Source organism: Anomaloglossus baeobatrachus, chromosome 4 (assembly GCF_048569485.1).
Source record: "Anomaloglossus baeobatrachus isolate aAnoBae1 chromosome 4, aAnoBae1.hap1, whole genome shotgun sequence".
NCBI lineage: Eukaryota > Metazoa > Chordata > Amphibia > Anura > Aromobatidae > Anomaloglossus > Anomaloglossus baeobatrachus.
Window position 1 is genome coordinate 417,244,286 of NC_134356.1, and position 14,013 is coordinate 417,258,298.

Consider the following 14,013-nt stretch of genomic DNA (forward strand, 5'->3'; position numbering starts at 1 on the left):
TGGGCAAGAGAGCTAGAGGGGGAAACACGTAGGCCAGACGGAACTGGGACCAATCTTGAACCAGCGCGTCCGCAGCGAAGGCCTGAGGATCGTGGGAGCGAGCCACGTAAACCGGGACCTTGTTGTTGTGCCGGGATGCCATTAGATCCACTACCGGTGTGCCCCACTTGCGGCAGATTGACCGGAACACTGCCGGATGCAGGGCCCACTCGCCGCTGTCCACGGTTTGACGGCTGAGATAATCGGCCTCCCAGTTTTCTACGCCTGGGATGTGAACTGCGGATATGGTGGACTTGGAGTCCTCCGTCCACTGAAGGATTCGTTGAACCTCCAACATCGCCAGGCGGCTGCGAGTCCCGCCCTGGTGATTGATGTAGGCAACAGCTGTCGCGTTGTCCGACTGGACTCGAATGTGCTTGCCCGCCAACAGGTGGTGAAAGGCTACGAGAGCTAGAAGAACAGCCCTGATTTCCAGCACATTGATCGAGAGGGCTGATTCGGACGGAGTCCAAGTGCCCTGTGCTCGGTGGTGGAGAAATACTGCACCCCAGCCGGAGAGGCTGGCATCCGTGGTGAGGATCACCCAGGACGGAGTCAGGAAGGAGCGTCCCTGTGACAGAGAGAGGGGCCGAAGCCACCACTGAAGAGAGCTCCTGGTCTGTGGCGACAGAGCCACTAGCCTGTGCAAGGAAGAGGTCCGCTTGTCCCAACAGCGGAGAACGTCCAGCTGCAGAGGACGCAGATGAAACTCGGCAAAGGGAACCCTGCCGCCTCATATACAGATTTGGCCAGAAGGTCAACCTGGCGGTCAGTGGGATCCTTAAGAGAGGTGCCATCGGCCACAGATACTACTGTCCGTGCTGAGATTCTAGACACCGGAGGGTCTACCTTTGGAGAGTGAGCCCACTCCTTAACCACTTCTGGTGGAAAGGGAAAACGGTCATCAGAACTACGCTTTGGAAAGCGTTTGTCAGGACAGGCCCTGGGCTTGGTAACAGTGGCCTGAAAACTGGAGTGGTTAAAAAACATACTCCTAGCTCTCTTAGATGAGGTAAACTGGTGTATTTCTACCAGAGAGGCTTGTTCCTCTGACACTGGTGGATTGAGGTTCAGTACGGAGTTAATGGATGCAATCAAGTCACTAACATCCGCATCACCCTCAGATAAGTCAATGGGGTACATAGAGGTAGCATCTGAGCCCACAGTAAAAGTATCCTCCTCGCCCTGCACCTCAGCTCGTGAATCAGAGCTGTGGGACGAGGAAGGAGAAGGGTCCCTGCGTCTCCGTTTAGGAGGACGGGGTCCTAAAACATGCTCTGAGAGCTCTGCAGAGCTCGGAACAGCAGAGGCGCCCTGAGAAGGGGGCTGATGCATGGTCAGCAGAGTCCGGGACAGCTGTCCCATGGAGTCGGCAAAAGACTGGGAGATAGCTCTGGAAAAAGATGCTACCCAAGCCGGGGGTTCAGCCACCGGGGCCGGAGCAGCCGGGGGGACCCCTGAAGAGGCTCCAGGCTGAGGCACCACCATGTTAGAGCAGGCATCACAATGTGGATATGTGCTCGGTTCATGCAGAATGAGCTTACATGCAGTGCATATAGAGTACAGCCTTGCAGCTTTACTCCTAGTGAGAGACATGCTGCTGAGGTGGAGGCTCTGCAGTAAAAACTACACTCTTATAGAATGACCCCCTGAGAGTGTATAAGAAAGCCCACAACCAGAGGTTGTGGCTTACCAGACCGGTTTTTGTGTGCCCTCCGGATTCCACAGCTCGAACCCCCAGTAGATGCAGAAGTTGCAGCAGCCAGCGCCGATCAGTGTGTAAACGCTGATAAAATGGCGCCGGAGTGAGGAGGGGGGGCGGGGTTTAGCCCAAGAGCGGGAATCCGGAGGGCCAAGGAGAGATACAGGGGAGGGAAACATCTCCTCAGAGAGGAGTGTCCTCCCCTCTGCTGAACGGCCGGTGGGCGGCGCCGCACTGTTCCCCTGCAAGACTGACATGCAGGGGAACTGAAACGAAACTAGGCCGCAACTGAAGCCGGGGCCTAGATTTTTACATGCGGCCGACGAGCAGGCACCCTCGGCGCGGTTCTCAGGAAAAACACAGAGAACCGGCCGGAATTCATAGCAAAGTCAAAAGACACACTCTCCCCTCAATAAATGTACCCGGGACCCCTGGAAAACGTCTCAATACTTAGCTTTTGAGACGCAGGGCCAGGTCCCTGGGGGGGTTAAACGCTCCGTCCGGCAGGATCCTGACAGGGCTGCGGATGGAGGCCGGTCTCCTGCAAAGCAGAGAGGACCGTGATGGCTCCCACTTCAAGCCAGAGCCACAGAGGATGGTGAAGGAGCGCGGCATGTGAAGGCTCCAGCCTTGTAAATTCAACCGTAACAGCACCGCCGACACAGTGGGGTGAGAAGGGACATGCCAGGAGTCCAGACAGGACCCGCTTTTCTTCCAAATCTTTGAAATCAAAAATCTTAAAAATTAAAAATCAGAGAATGCATGTGTGTGTGTGTGACCTCCTGAAACACAAAGCATTGAACTGGTTAGATTGTCATCCAGGGGGTGTATATAGCCCGGAGGGAGGAGCTACACGTTTGAGTGTAGTACTTTGTGTGTCCTCCGGAGGCAGAAGCTATACACCCATGGTCTGGGTCTCCCATAAGGAACGATGAAGAAATGAACATCACAATTTCTGATTTGTATTATTAAAATATTTAGAAAACTATGTATCACTTCCTTTACAGTTCAAAAATATTTGATACTTTGTGTTGGTATGGTATATAAAATCCCAATAAAATACATATAAGTTTGTGGATGTAACGTCATAAAATGTAGAAAAGTTCACGGGGTATGAAGACTTTTTCAAGGTAGAGTATAATTTGCCCCTTAGCAATGCAGTCTGTCTATTCACACTTTGGAGAAAATAAACATTTTTGGTACTCGCCGTAAAAGCGCTTTCTCATAGTCTTTATTTGGGGAGACAGAAACCATGAAAGGGGGTTAGTGTGCAGCCACCTGGAGGCTGACACTAGTAATACATCAAACAAAAACTATACCTCATCTGCAAAAGAATGAGAGGAAAATAATCCTATTAGACCCCAAGAGAAAAACAACATAAAAGCATGTTTGACCAATCAACCAGGGTGCTGTGTCCCACAATGAAGTCTATGAGAAAGATTTTACAGTAAATACAAAACAAATCTTCATTTCTCAGTCACTGCATTTGGGGAGACATAGAAACCACGAGACGTCCTAAAACGGTCCTTGGGGTGGGAATAAAAACCAAATATTATACAGTTACCACAGAAGTTTTCCACTCCTGCTCAAATTACGGCCTAAGCAACTGCTGTATGATTTGCTCAATTGGTAGATCTCAAGGGCAAGATCTATCCTTCTCAGAACAGTAGACAGAGTAGGATCAAAGTTGCAGGGTGCTCTGCGAGCTTTGCCCAGCTGTACGGCCTCAGTTGGTAGATCTGACTCACTCAGGGAGGTGGTCAGCATTTCAAGGACCGTGAGGAAACTGTTAGATGCTTCATGACCACAATCCAGGACAATGATAGCTTGGTACTCGGCTACGGCTGAGACAAGGCTACGGCCCATTCAAGAGTATAGCGCGCGAGTAACAACAAAAAAGCAGGAGTTCCAAAAGTGTAAATAGCCATGGAATAAACCTCTGAACATGTGCTTATTTAAGAGTAACCAAGGCAGTCTGTTAGTCGCCCACCTGACCTATCACCTACTTGGTCCTGGAGGTTGACTTTGCAGGCAAAAAGTGATGGGGCAGCGGTGTGAAGTGAAGCTGCAAGGTGAAAGTGAATAGCAGCCTGGATACGCTTAACCGAGTCAGGGCTGGCTCTAACCTCTGTAGAGTGGGCCTCAGCAAAAGGGGAACGATATTGTGACCACTTCCCAGGTGACATAGATGGAGACCTGGGCAACAAACTGATCCAAGACTGCGATCATCAATGCAGAGGCTATCTAGCTGGTGGGTGTGACACTGAGCAGCAGACAAGGTACTAAGGGTGGAAGAGCCCCTAGACAATAGTTACACAATCGTAACTAGAGTCTGCGATACTGAATAGGTAACACCAGGGCCCATACAGAGGGAGGTGAACATCCTCAAAATGGGCCACTGGGCTCCGCTAAGCAGCAATCAGCAGATAAATAGTGAGGATACAAGTAGCGCACTACAGTTTGGCTTGGTTTGAGAGAAATCTAACCTTGCACGAAATGCAAGCAGACTAGGTAACCAGGGCAGGCTGGATAGATGAGAGAGCACGGTCTTCTCTTGACTCCGACCTTATGAGAGACCAAGAAGGTAAAGGGTATACTAGGAATGTTAGTTAGTGATATATGGGATGGGGGGCCACTGGTACACTCAAGTGTTGGCGGAGAGGCACCAGAGGCATAGCCTGGGGCAGAAGGGAGTTCACTTGGTCATAGGGTAGACACACTGGCTACGCTGACTGGCTTGGGGTGTGTGCGTACACTGACCATGCTAGTTGGCCGGTGTACAACGCAAGCTGGCCCCGCTGATTGACAGGCGGGCAAGGACTGTCGGTCATGCTGATTGGCCAGAAGTGTGAGAACACTGATCGAGCGGATTCGCTGATGGATGGACATAAAAAAATAATATACAGAGTGTGAAACCTGCAAAGCCATAGTATGATATTGCACATACTGCACATAGCTTGAGCCTACACAGGCTACAAGATTAAGCACCTAATGTATTAAAAAAAGGAAAAATACAGTTCCTCTAGCCCTACCCAAACAGCTACATGCACCTTGAATGGTAGAGAAAGGTTCCCCAAATTTTCATTTGCTTAGATGCATTAGCATCAGCGTCCAGGTGGCAGGAGACTACTCCTGCTGCCCATGGTCTCTGTGCCACCAATGAAGGACCTAATTAAAATGTACTATGATGGAATCAAGTAAGACTGTATAAAAATGCCTCCATTTAAACAAGTCAGTTTCTACAAGTTCTACTCTCCCAAATATTCCACTGGGAGTTATATTATTAAAAAGTGGAGCTGTTTAGGAATCACAGGAATTCAACCATGTAGTGGCTAAACATGTGACGTTACAAATTGGGTTTGCAGAGTGCTGAGGCACAAAGTGCATAAAAGTCACCAACGCTCTGCTGACTCAATAACTGTAAGGTCCAAACCTCCTCTGGCAAAAGCTGTGTGCATAAAGCTTCAGAGCATGGTTCTCCATAGCAGAGCAGCTTCATGCAAGGCTTACATCAAGCACAACGCTAAACATCGGAAGAAGTAAAAACATGTACTGTGATGAATCAATTCTCTGTCAATCTGATGGATGACAGGTGAAGAAGCTGTGGAGAAAAAGCGCAATAGGGTCTTACCCCAATATATATAGGGTGCGATCAATGAGCAGTACTACTCACCAGATGGAGTTGTGAAAGTCACAACTACTGTAAAAGCATGAAAATCCTGATCACGGCAGCAACAACCCAAGCAGCAGATAGCAGAGAGAGGTAGAGACGGGTTTTTCCTATGCCGCGCCAACGATCACCGATCAGAAAGATGGAATTAATGTATCTTTATTTTGCACAGGTCGACGCGTTTCTGGAGGCTCAGCTCCCTTCCTCAGGACCGTCAGGCACAAGAAAACATCAGGCACAAATTTGATGTTTTCTTGAGCCTGACGGTCCTGAGGAAGGGAGCTGAGCCTCCAGAAACGCGTCGACCTGTGCAAAATAAAGATACATTAATTCCATCTTTCTGATCGGTGATCATTGGCGCAGCATAGGAAAAAACAGTTTCTACCTCGCTCTGCAATCTGATGGATGAGTCGGAGTTTGGTGAATATCAGGAGAACGTTAACTGCATGGCTGAACAGTAACATTTGCTGAAGACGGATAATACTGTAGAGTTGTATTTCAGGGATTGGGTTTAGTGAAAGAAAATGTTAAAGCTTCAGCACATCAAGGAATTTTAGACAATTGCTAGCTTCCAACTTTATGGGAATGGTTTGGGGAAACACCTTTTTTGTTACAACATGACTGTGCCCAAATGCACAAAGCAAGGTCTCCAAAGGCATGGTTGAGGAACATTTTGACAGCCTGCACAGACCCTTGACTGTGAACCCATCACACACCTGTGAATCAACTAGAATAGAGATTGTGAGCCAGGCTAAGGCTCAGCTGATCAACATCGGTGTCTAACCTCACAAATGCGGTTCTGGATAAATGGGCAAAAATTGGACATTCTCCAAAATGTTGAACAAAACCTTCCCAAAAGGGAGTAAGCTTTTTATTTTTTATTTTTTAAAGCTGCATAGGCGAACCAATGACATATTATTGGGCAGCAGACCGGCTCAGTGATTAACACTGTTACTTTGCAATGCTGTGGCTCTGGGTTCAGATCCCACTAAGGACAACATCTGCAAGGAGTTTGTATGTTCTCCCTGTGTGTGTGTGGGGGGGTTTCCTCCGGGTTCTCTGGTTTCTTCCCACACTCCAAAGACATACAGATAGGGAATTTAGATTGCGAGTGCCAATGGTGACAGAGATGATAATGTCTCAAGAGAAGATGGATTAAAATGATTCAAATTTTTTAGATTTGTATTGGTTTGGGGGTATCTAGACACCATTAAATTGGACTCGCACAATTTTCTCATAAGTAATATAGGTTTTTGTGACTATACACTAAATTTTAGTTACCTGCTTTAAAATTTTCACACTCTCGTGGATAGGACGAGGCAGCCCCACTAATGTGTCAGTGTCACTGATCCAGAAGGGGGTAGAAAAAAAAAAAGAAAAGGTTAATTCATCTGCATGTATCTAAAGCAAAAAAATATATATCTGATCCTACCATGTGTGATAGCAATATGAAATGGTTTTCCCATAAAACTCCTTCGGCACAGTAGTAGGATATATTATATGAGTATCATCCGTGGTGGAAGGTGTCTATCTCATTCATTATAAAAGAATATTCTGTATTTCTTTGCTATAAACAAGAGTACAAACTTCCATCTTTGTGATTTATCAATATTTTCGGTATGGCTGCTGCCATAAAGGTACTTAAATCCATACATCTGATAAAACAGCAGATAATAAAGCCACACAGATGAGGTTTGCAGAAAGACTATAAATAGAAAACAAAGTGCCATTGATTTGTACGGATACGCACTGTCCCAGGGTGAAGCCAATGAACTTGTTCCGACTCATTTCCAGGAAATCTTCAATGTCTTTTTGTCTAAATGAAAATAAGAGAAAGAATGGGATTTATAGTTCTAAACCTAAAACACAACACCGCTGTGCCTGTCATTTTTTATTGTAGTCATTCAATGCTGAATTGTCCAATTACTTCACTGTTATTAATCTAGCGACCCTTATTAGGGCCAGGAGTTTCATCCCGCTAACTTTTTAAATAGAAGCTGTCAGCAGAATTTCACCTCCAAATTATTTGTGTGTTTTATATGTGAGTGGAAGACAATTCCAACAATACCTTTACATGGCCAGTCTTGTTCTTCTGTCACTGAGAAATCAGCATATAAACTGCAAATGAGGCTGAAGAACTATTTTGTAGATATTAAGCCTCTGTCACTCTAGCTCTATTCTCCGCCTCCTCCCGCTTGAGTGACACCTCCTGACGCCACACAACATAGAAGCTGTCACTCAGGGACGAGGCGCTGGCAGCAGCAACGAATAGCAGGGAATTCCAACTTTGTGAAGTTGGATCACCTATTGGCCTGAATGATAATCCACTAAAGGGTGCTTTACACGCTGCGACATCGCTTGCGATTGCTAGCGATGTCGTGCGCGATAGCACCAGCCCCCGTCGTTCGTGTGACATTTGGTGATCGCTGCCGTAGCAAACATTATCACTACGGCAGTGTCACACACACATACCTCTTCACCAACGTTGCTGTGACCGCCGAACAATCCCTCCTTCAAGGGGTAGGGGCGTTCGGCGTCATAGCAACGTCACTGCAGAGGCACTAAGCGACCGCCCAATAGCAGAGGAGGGGCGGAGATGAGCGGGCGGAATATCCCGCCCACCTCCTTCCTTCCTCATTGCCGGTGGAGGCAGGTAAGGAGATGTTCGTCGTTCCTGTGGTGCAGCAGCAACGATCTTTTGAAAAGGAGCGATGTGTCAATGAACAACGATTTTTCACGTTTTTGCGCTCGTTGATAGTCGCTCCTTCGTGTCACACGCTGCGATGACGCTAATGGCGCCAGATGTGCGTCACAAACGACGTGACCCCGACGATATATCGTTAGCGATGTTGCAGCGTGTAAAGCACCCTTAAGAATGAGTAACTATTATTCTCTCAGAATCAGTCCAGTCATGTATTACATGGTTGCCTGTTACATCTCGTGGCTCTCCTGAGGCAAGGACTGAGGCAGTCTCCCATTCCTTGCCTGCCACGAGCATTCCTGCTCAGCAGCGCCGAAGGTCTGCCAGACTGCGCAGTGTGCAGGAGATACCTTCTCAGAGAGGCAGCAGAAGGGTGACACCTAGTGGTTCTCCTGTTACAAGGAGTGAAGCGGTCTCCCATTCCTGGCCTGCCGCAGACTCTCCTGCTCAGCGGCCCCGAAGGTCTGCGAGGCTGCGCAATGTGCAGAGGTTTACTGCTCAGGGAAGCAGTGAGATTCCCGTTATCTCTGCACATTGTGAGACCGAGGATCCCGCCTCTATTTCCCAGAGGCAGGAGGGTGAGCATGTGCAATGCGTGGTGGGTCCTGATTCGCTCACTGACGTCACACGGCTTGATGACAAGGCTGGTGACGTGGTGAATCCTGACTGGCCAGGCTGGGACGTCGTGGACCCTGATTGGGTCAAGTCCGTCATCTCCGCCTCGCGCCCGCCCTCGGGTGGAGCTGCACCTCCTTAAAAGCTCCCCCTGCCATCATGGCGGCGCGCGACCATCCTTCTATGTTTGGATGTCTGGCAGCGTGCTGCCACGCCACTGCTCAGGCATTACTGTCTCTTGTGGGCTTGGCCCTTGCTGCTCCGGCAGTACCTCGTTTGCAGGCCGTGTTCCTGCCTTGCTGCTCCGGCAGTACCCCCGTCAACAGGCCGTGTTCCTGTCCCAGGTGAGCTCCTCAAGTCTCCTTTGGACTCACCTGGTTATTGAAAGCACACGTGCGTGGGCACCTCTGTGCTACCCTCGTGCCATATTCTCGTGACTTCCACTGGCACACGTGCGTGGGCACCTCTGTGCTTCCCCGTGCAACAGGTACACCGAGCCGTGAGATCTGTGCCATACAACCCTCACGGGTTAGGGCAGATCGGTGTACATAGATCGTCTGTGACATTCCAGAGGATCGCTAGCAGCAACCCGCTCACTCTTCACCCACCATAGCGGCGGTCCCTTACACCGCACAGTGGACCTTGACCGGCGGAAGCAGTCCATTTCCCATCTTGGCACACTTCCCCGGGTCCCCCTCGTAACATTACGGTCGCGCCAAAGGTCTGGCTATGGCTGAAGAGCAGCAGCAGTTGCTGCGTTATGTGCAGCAGTTGGAGTCACGATTGGCAGCAGTGGAGCAGTCTTCCTCCGATAAGACTACTCTGACGACAGTCGCCACCCAGGCGGCTACCCAGGCTGTGCTATTGGGCGGAAGGTCTCCTCGCCTTGCGCTTCCAGAGCGCTTTAGCGGCAACAGCTCTGAGTGCCGTGGTTTTATAAACCAGGTTACCACCTACTTAGAGCTGTCCGCGACTCTTTACGCTACCGAGAAGGCGAAGGTAGCCTTCGTCCAGTCCCTGCTCACAGGGAGAGCGCTGAAGTGGTCCACGCCGTTGTGGGAGCGCGGAGATCGTGTGGTGAATAACTTAGCAGCTTATCTTGGGGCCATGAGAATGGTGTTCCTCGGGCCTCAAGTCACCCACGATTCCGCGCTGCGCCTCCTACGACTTCGGCAAGGGTCTGCTTCAGTCGGGGACTTTGCTGTACATTTTAGGACACTGGCCGCAGAGCTGGACTGGCCGGATAAGGTCCTTGTCCCTGTGTTTTGGGAGGGCCTGGCAGGGTTTGTCAAAGACGCACTGGCCACACGTGAGGTGCCTGCCACTTTAGAGTCCTTGATTCAGGTTGCCTCTCGCATAGACATCCGCCAGGCGGAGCGAAGGCTCGAGGTCTCTTCAGCACCCACGTCTTCTCGGCCTAAAAAGCGTCTGACTCCCGTCTTCCATCAGACAGGTCCCCCAGCCAGTCCTGTAGGCGACTCCGTGGAGTCAATGGAGGTGTCCAAGGTGGTCTCCTCTGCTCCAGGTTCTCGGTCTTGTGTCATCTGCTTTTCCTGTGGGCAGAGGGGACACATAGCTACCCGATGTCCCAAACCGTCGGGAAAAGACAGCGTCTAGTTTCTATCAGAGGGGGGACTCTAGACGCTACTTCTCCCTCTAGGTTGACTATCAGCGCCCAGTTGCAGTTCGGCACTACTCTCTTCTCTGCCCTGGCTTGCTTGGACTCAGGCGCTGAAGGCAATTTCATCTCGACCTCCCTGGCAACCCGATACTCAGTTCCCCTGGTTCTGTTGCCCAAGCCACTCAGGGTCCGGGTAGTCAACGGGTCCATACTACTCGATCCTATCACCCAGATCACCATCCCTCTCAGGATGGATGTACCACCGGGACACCATGAGCAGGTGTCCTTCCTGGTGCTTCCAGGGGGGACGGATGAGATCCTACTGGGTCTTCCCTGGTTGAGACAGCATGCTCCTATACTCAACTGGGCAACAGGGGAGATCTCATCCTGGGCAGGATCCTGTAGAGAGCACCTCGTGACTACCGAACCACCCGCTACCATTAGGTCGGTTGGGTCCTCAGGGAATACTGAGGGGCCGGGTTTACCGACACCTTATGAGGCCTACAGGGATGTCTTTTCCAAAAGGGCCGCAGATACTCTTCCTCCCCACCGGCCATATGATTGCCGAATAGACCTGAAGCCAGGCTCCGAGCCCCCCAGGGGCAGAGTGTATCCACTCTCTGCTCCAGAGACGGAGGCTATGTCCAAATGTATTCAGGACAGCCTGGCGAAGGGGTTCATTCGCAAGTATATTTCACCGGCTGGTGCAGGGTTCTTTTTTGTGCAGAAGAAGGAAGGGGATCTGCGCCCCTGTATCGATTACAGGGGATTAAATGCAATCACAATCAAGAACAAATACCCTTTGCCCCTCATTACTGAGCTATTTGATCGATTCCGCGGGGCAAAGGTCTTCACAAAGCTGGATCTACGCGGGGCGTATAATCTAGTGCGAGTCCGAGAGGGCGATGAGTGGAAGACCGCCTTTAACACCAGGGACGGTCACTACGAGTATCTAGTAATGCCCTTCGGACTCTGCAATGCCGTATTTCAAGACTTTGTGAATGACATTTTCCGGGATTTGTATCTTTCCGTGGTTGCATACCTGGATGACATTCTTATCTTCTCCCCCGATCTTACCACCCATCGGAGGGATGTCATCCGAGTACTTAAGAGGCTCCGCACCCATTCGTTATATGCTAAGCTGGAAAAGTGCGTTTTTGAACAGGAATCCTTGCCGTTCCTGGGGTACATAGTGTCCAGTCAGGGGTTAGCAATGGATCCGGGGAAGTTGGAGACAGTGATGAACTGGCCTGAGCCCCGCTCGCTGAAGGCGATCCAGCGATTCTTGGGGTTTATCAATTATTATCGCCAGTTCATTCCCAACTTCTCGACGGTGGCAGCACCCATCATTGCCCTTACCCGCAAGGGCGCTAATCCCAAAGCATGGACACGGGAAACGGTAGAGGCATTTCACACTCTCAAAACTCACTTCTCCAGAGCTCCCATCCTTCATCGTCCAGACATCTCTAAACCCTTCCTACTGGAGGTAGACGCCTCTTCGGTCGGTGCAGGTGCAGTCCTGTACCAGAAAAACGAACGAGGAAGGAAACATCCGTGTTTCTTTTTCTCCAAGACCTTTTCTCCGGCCGAGAGGAACTACTCCATAGGGGATAGGGAATTACTGGCGATGAAACTAGCATTCCAGGAATGGCGGCATCTCCTGGAGGGTGCGAAGCATCCATTTGAGGTTTTTTCTGACCACAAAAACCTCACATACCTCCAGACAGCACAACGCCTGAACCCAAGGCAGGCCCGTTGGTCTTTATTCTTCTCCCGGTTCTGCTTTATTATCCGCCACCTGGCCGGTGAGAAGAACGTACGGGCCGATGCCTTGTCACGTTGTATGGTTGTGTTGGAGGAGGACGAGGAGGAGCCTCGTCTTATACTACCCCCGGACAGCTTGAGGATGGTCACTCCCACTTCTTTGGACCAGGTGCCACCTGGCAAAACCCTCGTTCCCCCTGAACTACGGAACGAGGTGCTATCGTGGGCCCATGCCTCCAAGGTCGGGGGTCACTTCGGGGTCAAAAGGACCAGAGACCTGGTGACCAGGCATTATTGGTGGCCGAGACTACCCCAGGACATACAGGAATATGTGGGAGCCTGTATGTCGTGTGCTCGGAATAAGCCGTCCCGGCAGAGACCGGCAGGTCTTCTTCACCCACTGCCAGTGCCGGATCGTCCCTGGGAAGTGGTAGGGATGGACTTCCTGGGAGATCTGCCCAAGTCAGCAGGGCACAGGGTCGTATGGGTCATCACGGACCACTTCTCTAAAATGGTCCACTTGGTGCCTCTCCCACGACTCCCGACGTCACGTGCTCTCGCCACCTTGTTCATTCGGCATGTATTTAGGTTGCATGGCATGCCTGACAAGGTGGTGAGCGACCGGGGTCCCCAGTTCGCGTCTCGCTTCTGGAGAGAGCTCTGTAAGCTCCTGCAGATAGAGCTGAACATCTCCTCCGCATACCATCCCGAGACCAATGGACTAGTGGAGAGGACTAATCAGACCTTGGTAACTTACCTCCGCCATTTTATATCCGCGCACCACGACAACTGGGCTAACCTCCTTCCTTGGGCCGAATTTGCCATTAACAATTCGGTCCATGAATCCTCTGGCCAGACTCCGTTCCTACTCAATAACGGACAACATCCCAGAATCCCGGTTCCGATGCCCATTATGTCACCCGATACTAGAGTGGAGGATTGGGCGACCAAGGCCCGGGAGATCTGGGATGACACCCAAGAGGCTCTTAAGAGGGCTAAAGACCGGATGGTGACAACGGCTGATGTTCGCCGCCGCCCTGCACCATCCTTCGCCCCTGGTGACCTAGTATGGCTGTCCTCTAAAAATGTTAACCTACGGGTACAGGCAGCCAAATTCGCCCCTAGGTATCTGGGTCCGTTTAAAGTACTACAGCAGGTAAACCCAGTGGCATATCGACTCCAGCTCCCTCCACGCTGGGCTATAGCCAACACCTTTCACGTGTCCCTCCTGAAACCCGTACGACTTAATAAATTCTCGGGGTCCCTGCCGGCTCAAACCGACTCCCCGTCCGACGACCCTGAGGTGGCAAAACTTGTGGAGACAAAAGTCATACAGGGCAAGAGGTACTACCTCGTGGAGTGGGCCGGTCGTGGTCCGGAGCATAGATCCTGGGAGTTGGAGGATCATATCCGCGCCCCGGGTTTGATAGAGGCCTTCGAGCACGGACAGGGGGGGGGGGCCTAGACGGGGGGGTAATGTTACATCTCGTGGCTCTCCTGAGGCAAGGACTGAGGCAGTCTCCCATTCCTTGCCTGCCACGAGCATTCCTGCTCAGCAGCGCCGAAGGTCTGCCAGACTGCGCAGTGTGCAGGAGATACCTTCTCAGAGAGGCAGCAGAAGGGTGACACCTAGTGGTTCTCCTGTTACAAGGAGTGAAGCGGTCTCCCATTCCTGGCCTGCCGCAGACTCTCCTGCTCAGCGGCCCCGAAGGTCTGCGAGGCTGCGCAATGTGAAGAGGTTTACTGCTCAGGGAAGCAGTGAGATTCCAGTTATCTCTGCACATTGTGAGACCGAGGATCCCGCCTCTATTTCCCAGAGGCAGGAGGGTGAGCATGTGCAATGCGTGGTGGGTCCTGATTCGCTCACTGACGTCACACGGCTTGATGACAAGGCTGGTGAC

At 51.0% G+C, this 14,013-nt stretch overlaps 1 protein-coding gene across 3 annotated transcripts in view; it reads right to left on the reverse strand.

The window, feature by feature from the left end:
- The window catches only part of STRIP2 (striatin interacting protein 2), a 204,737-nt gene that overhangs the window by 107,997 nt on the left and 82,727 nt on the right, over positions 1-14,013 (reverse strand). For all 3 annotated transcript variants that reach the window (XM_075345363.1, XM_075345362.1, XM_075345361.1), the window contains exons 11-12: positions 7,162-7,227; positions 6,693-6,756 (exon numbers count right to left, since the gene is read on the reverse strand). In XM_075345363.1, coding sequence (XP_075201478.1) covers positions 6,693-6,756; positions 7,162-7,227 — 130 coding nt within the window. The remainder of the gene's footprint in view (positions 1-6,692; positions 6,757-7,161; positions 7,228-14,013) is intronic.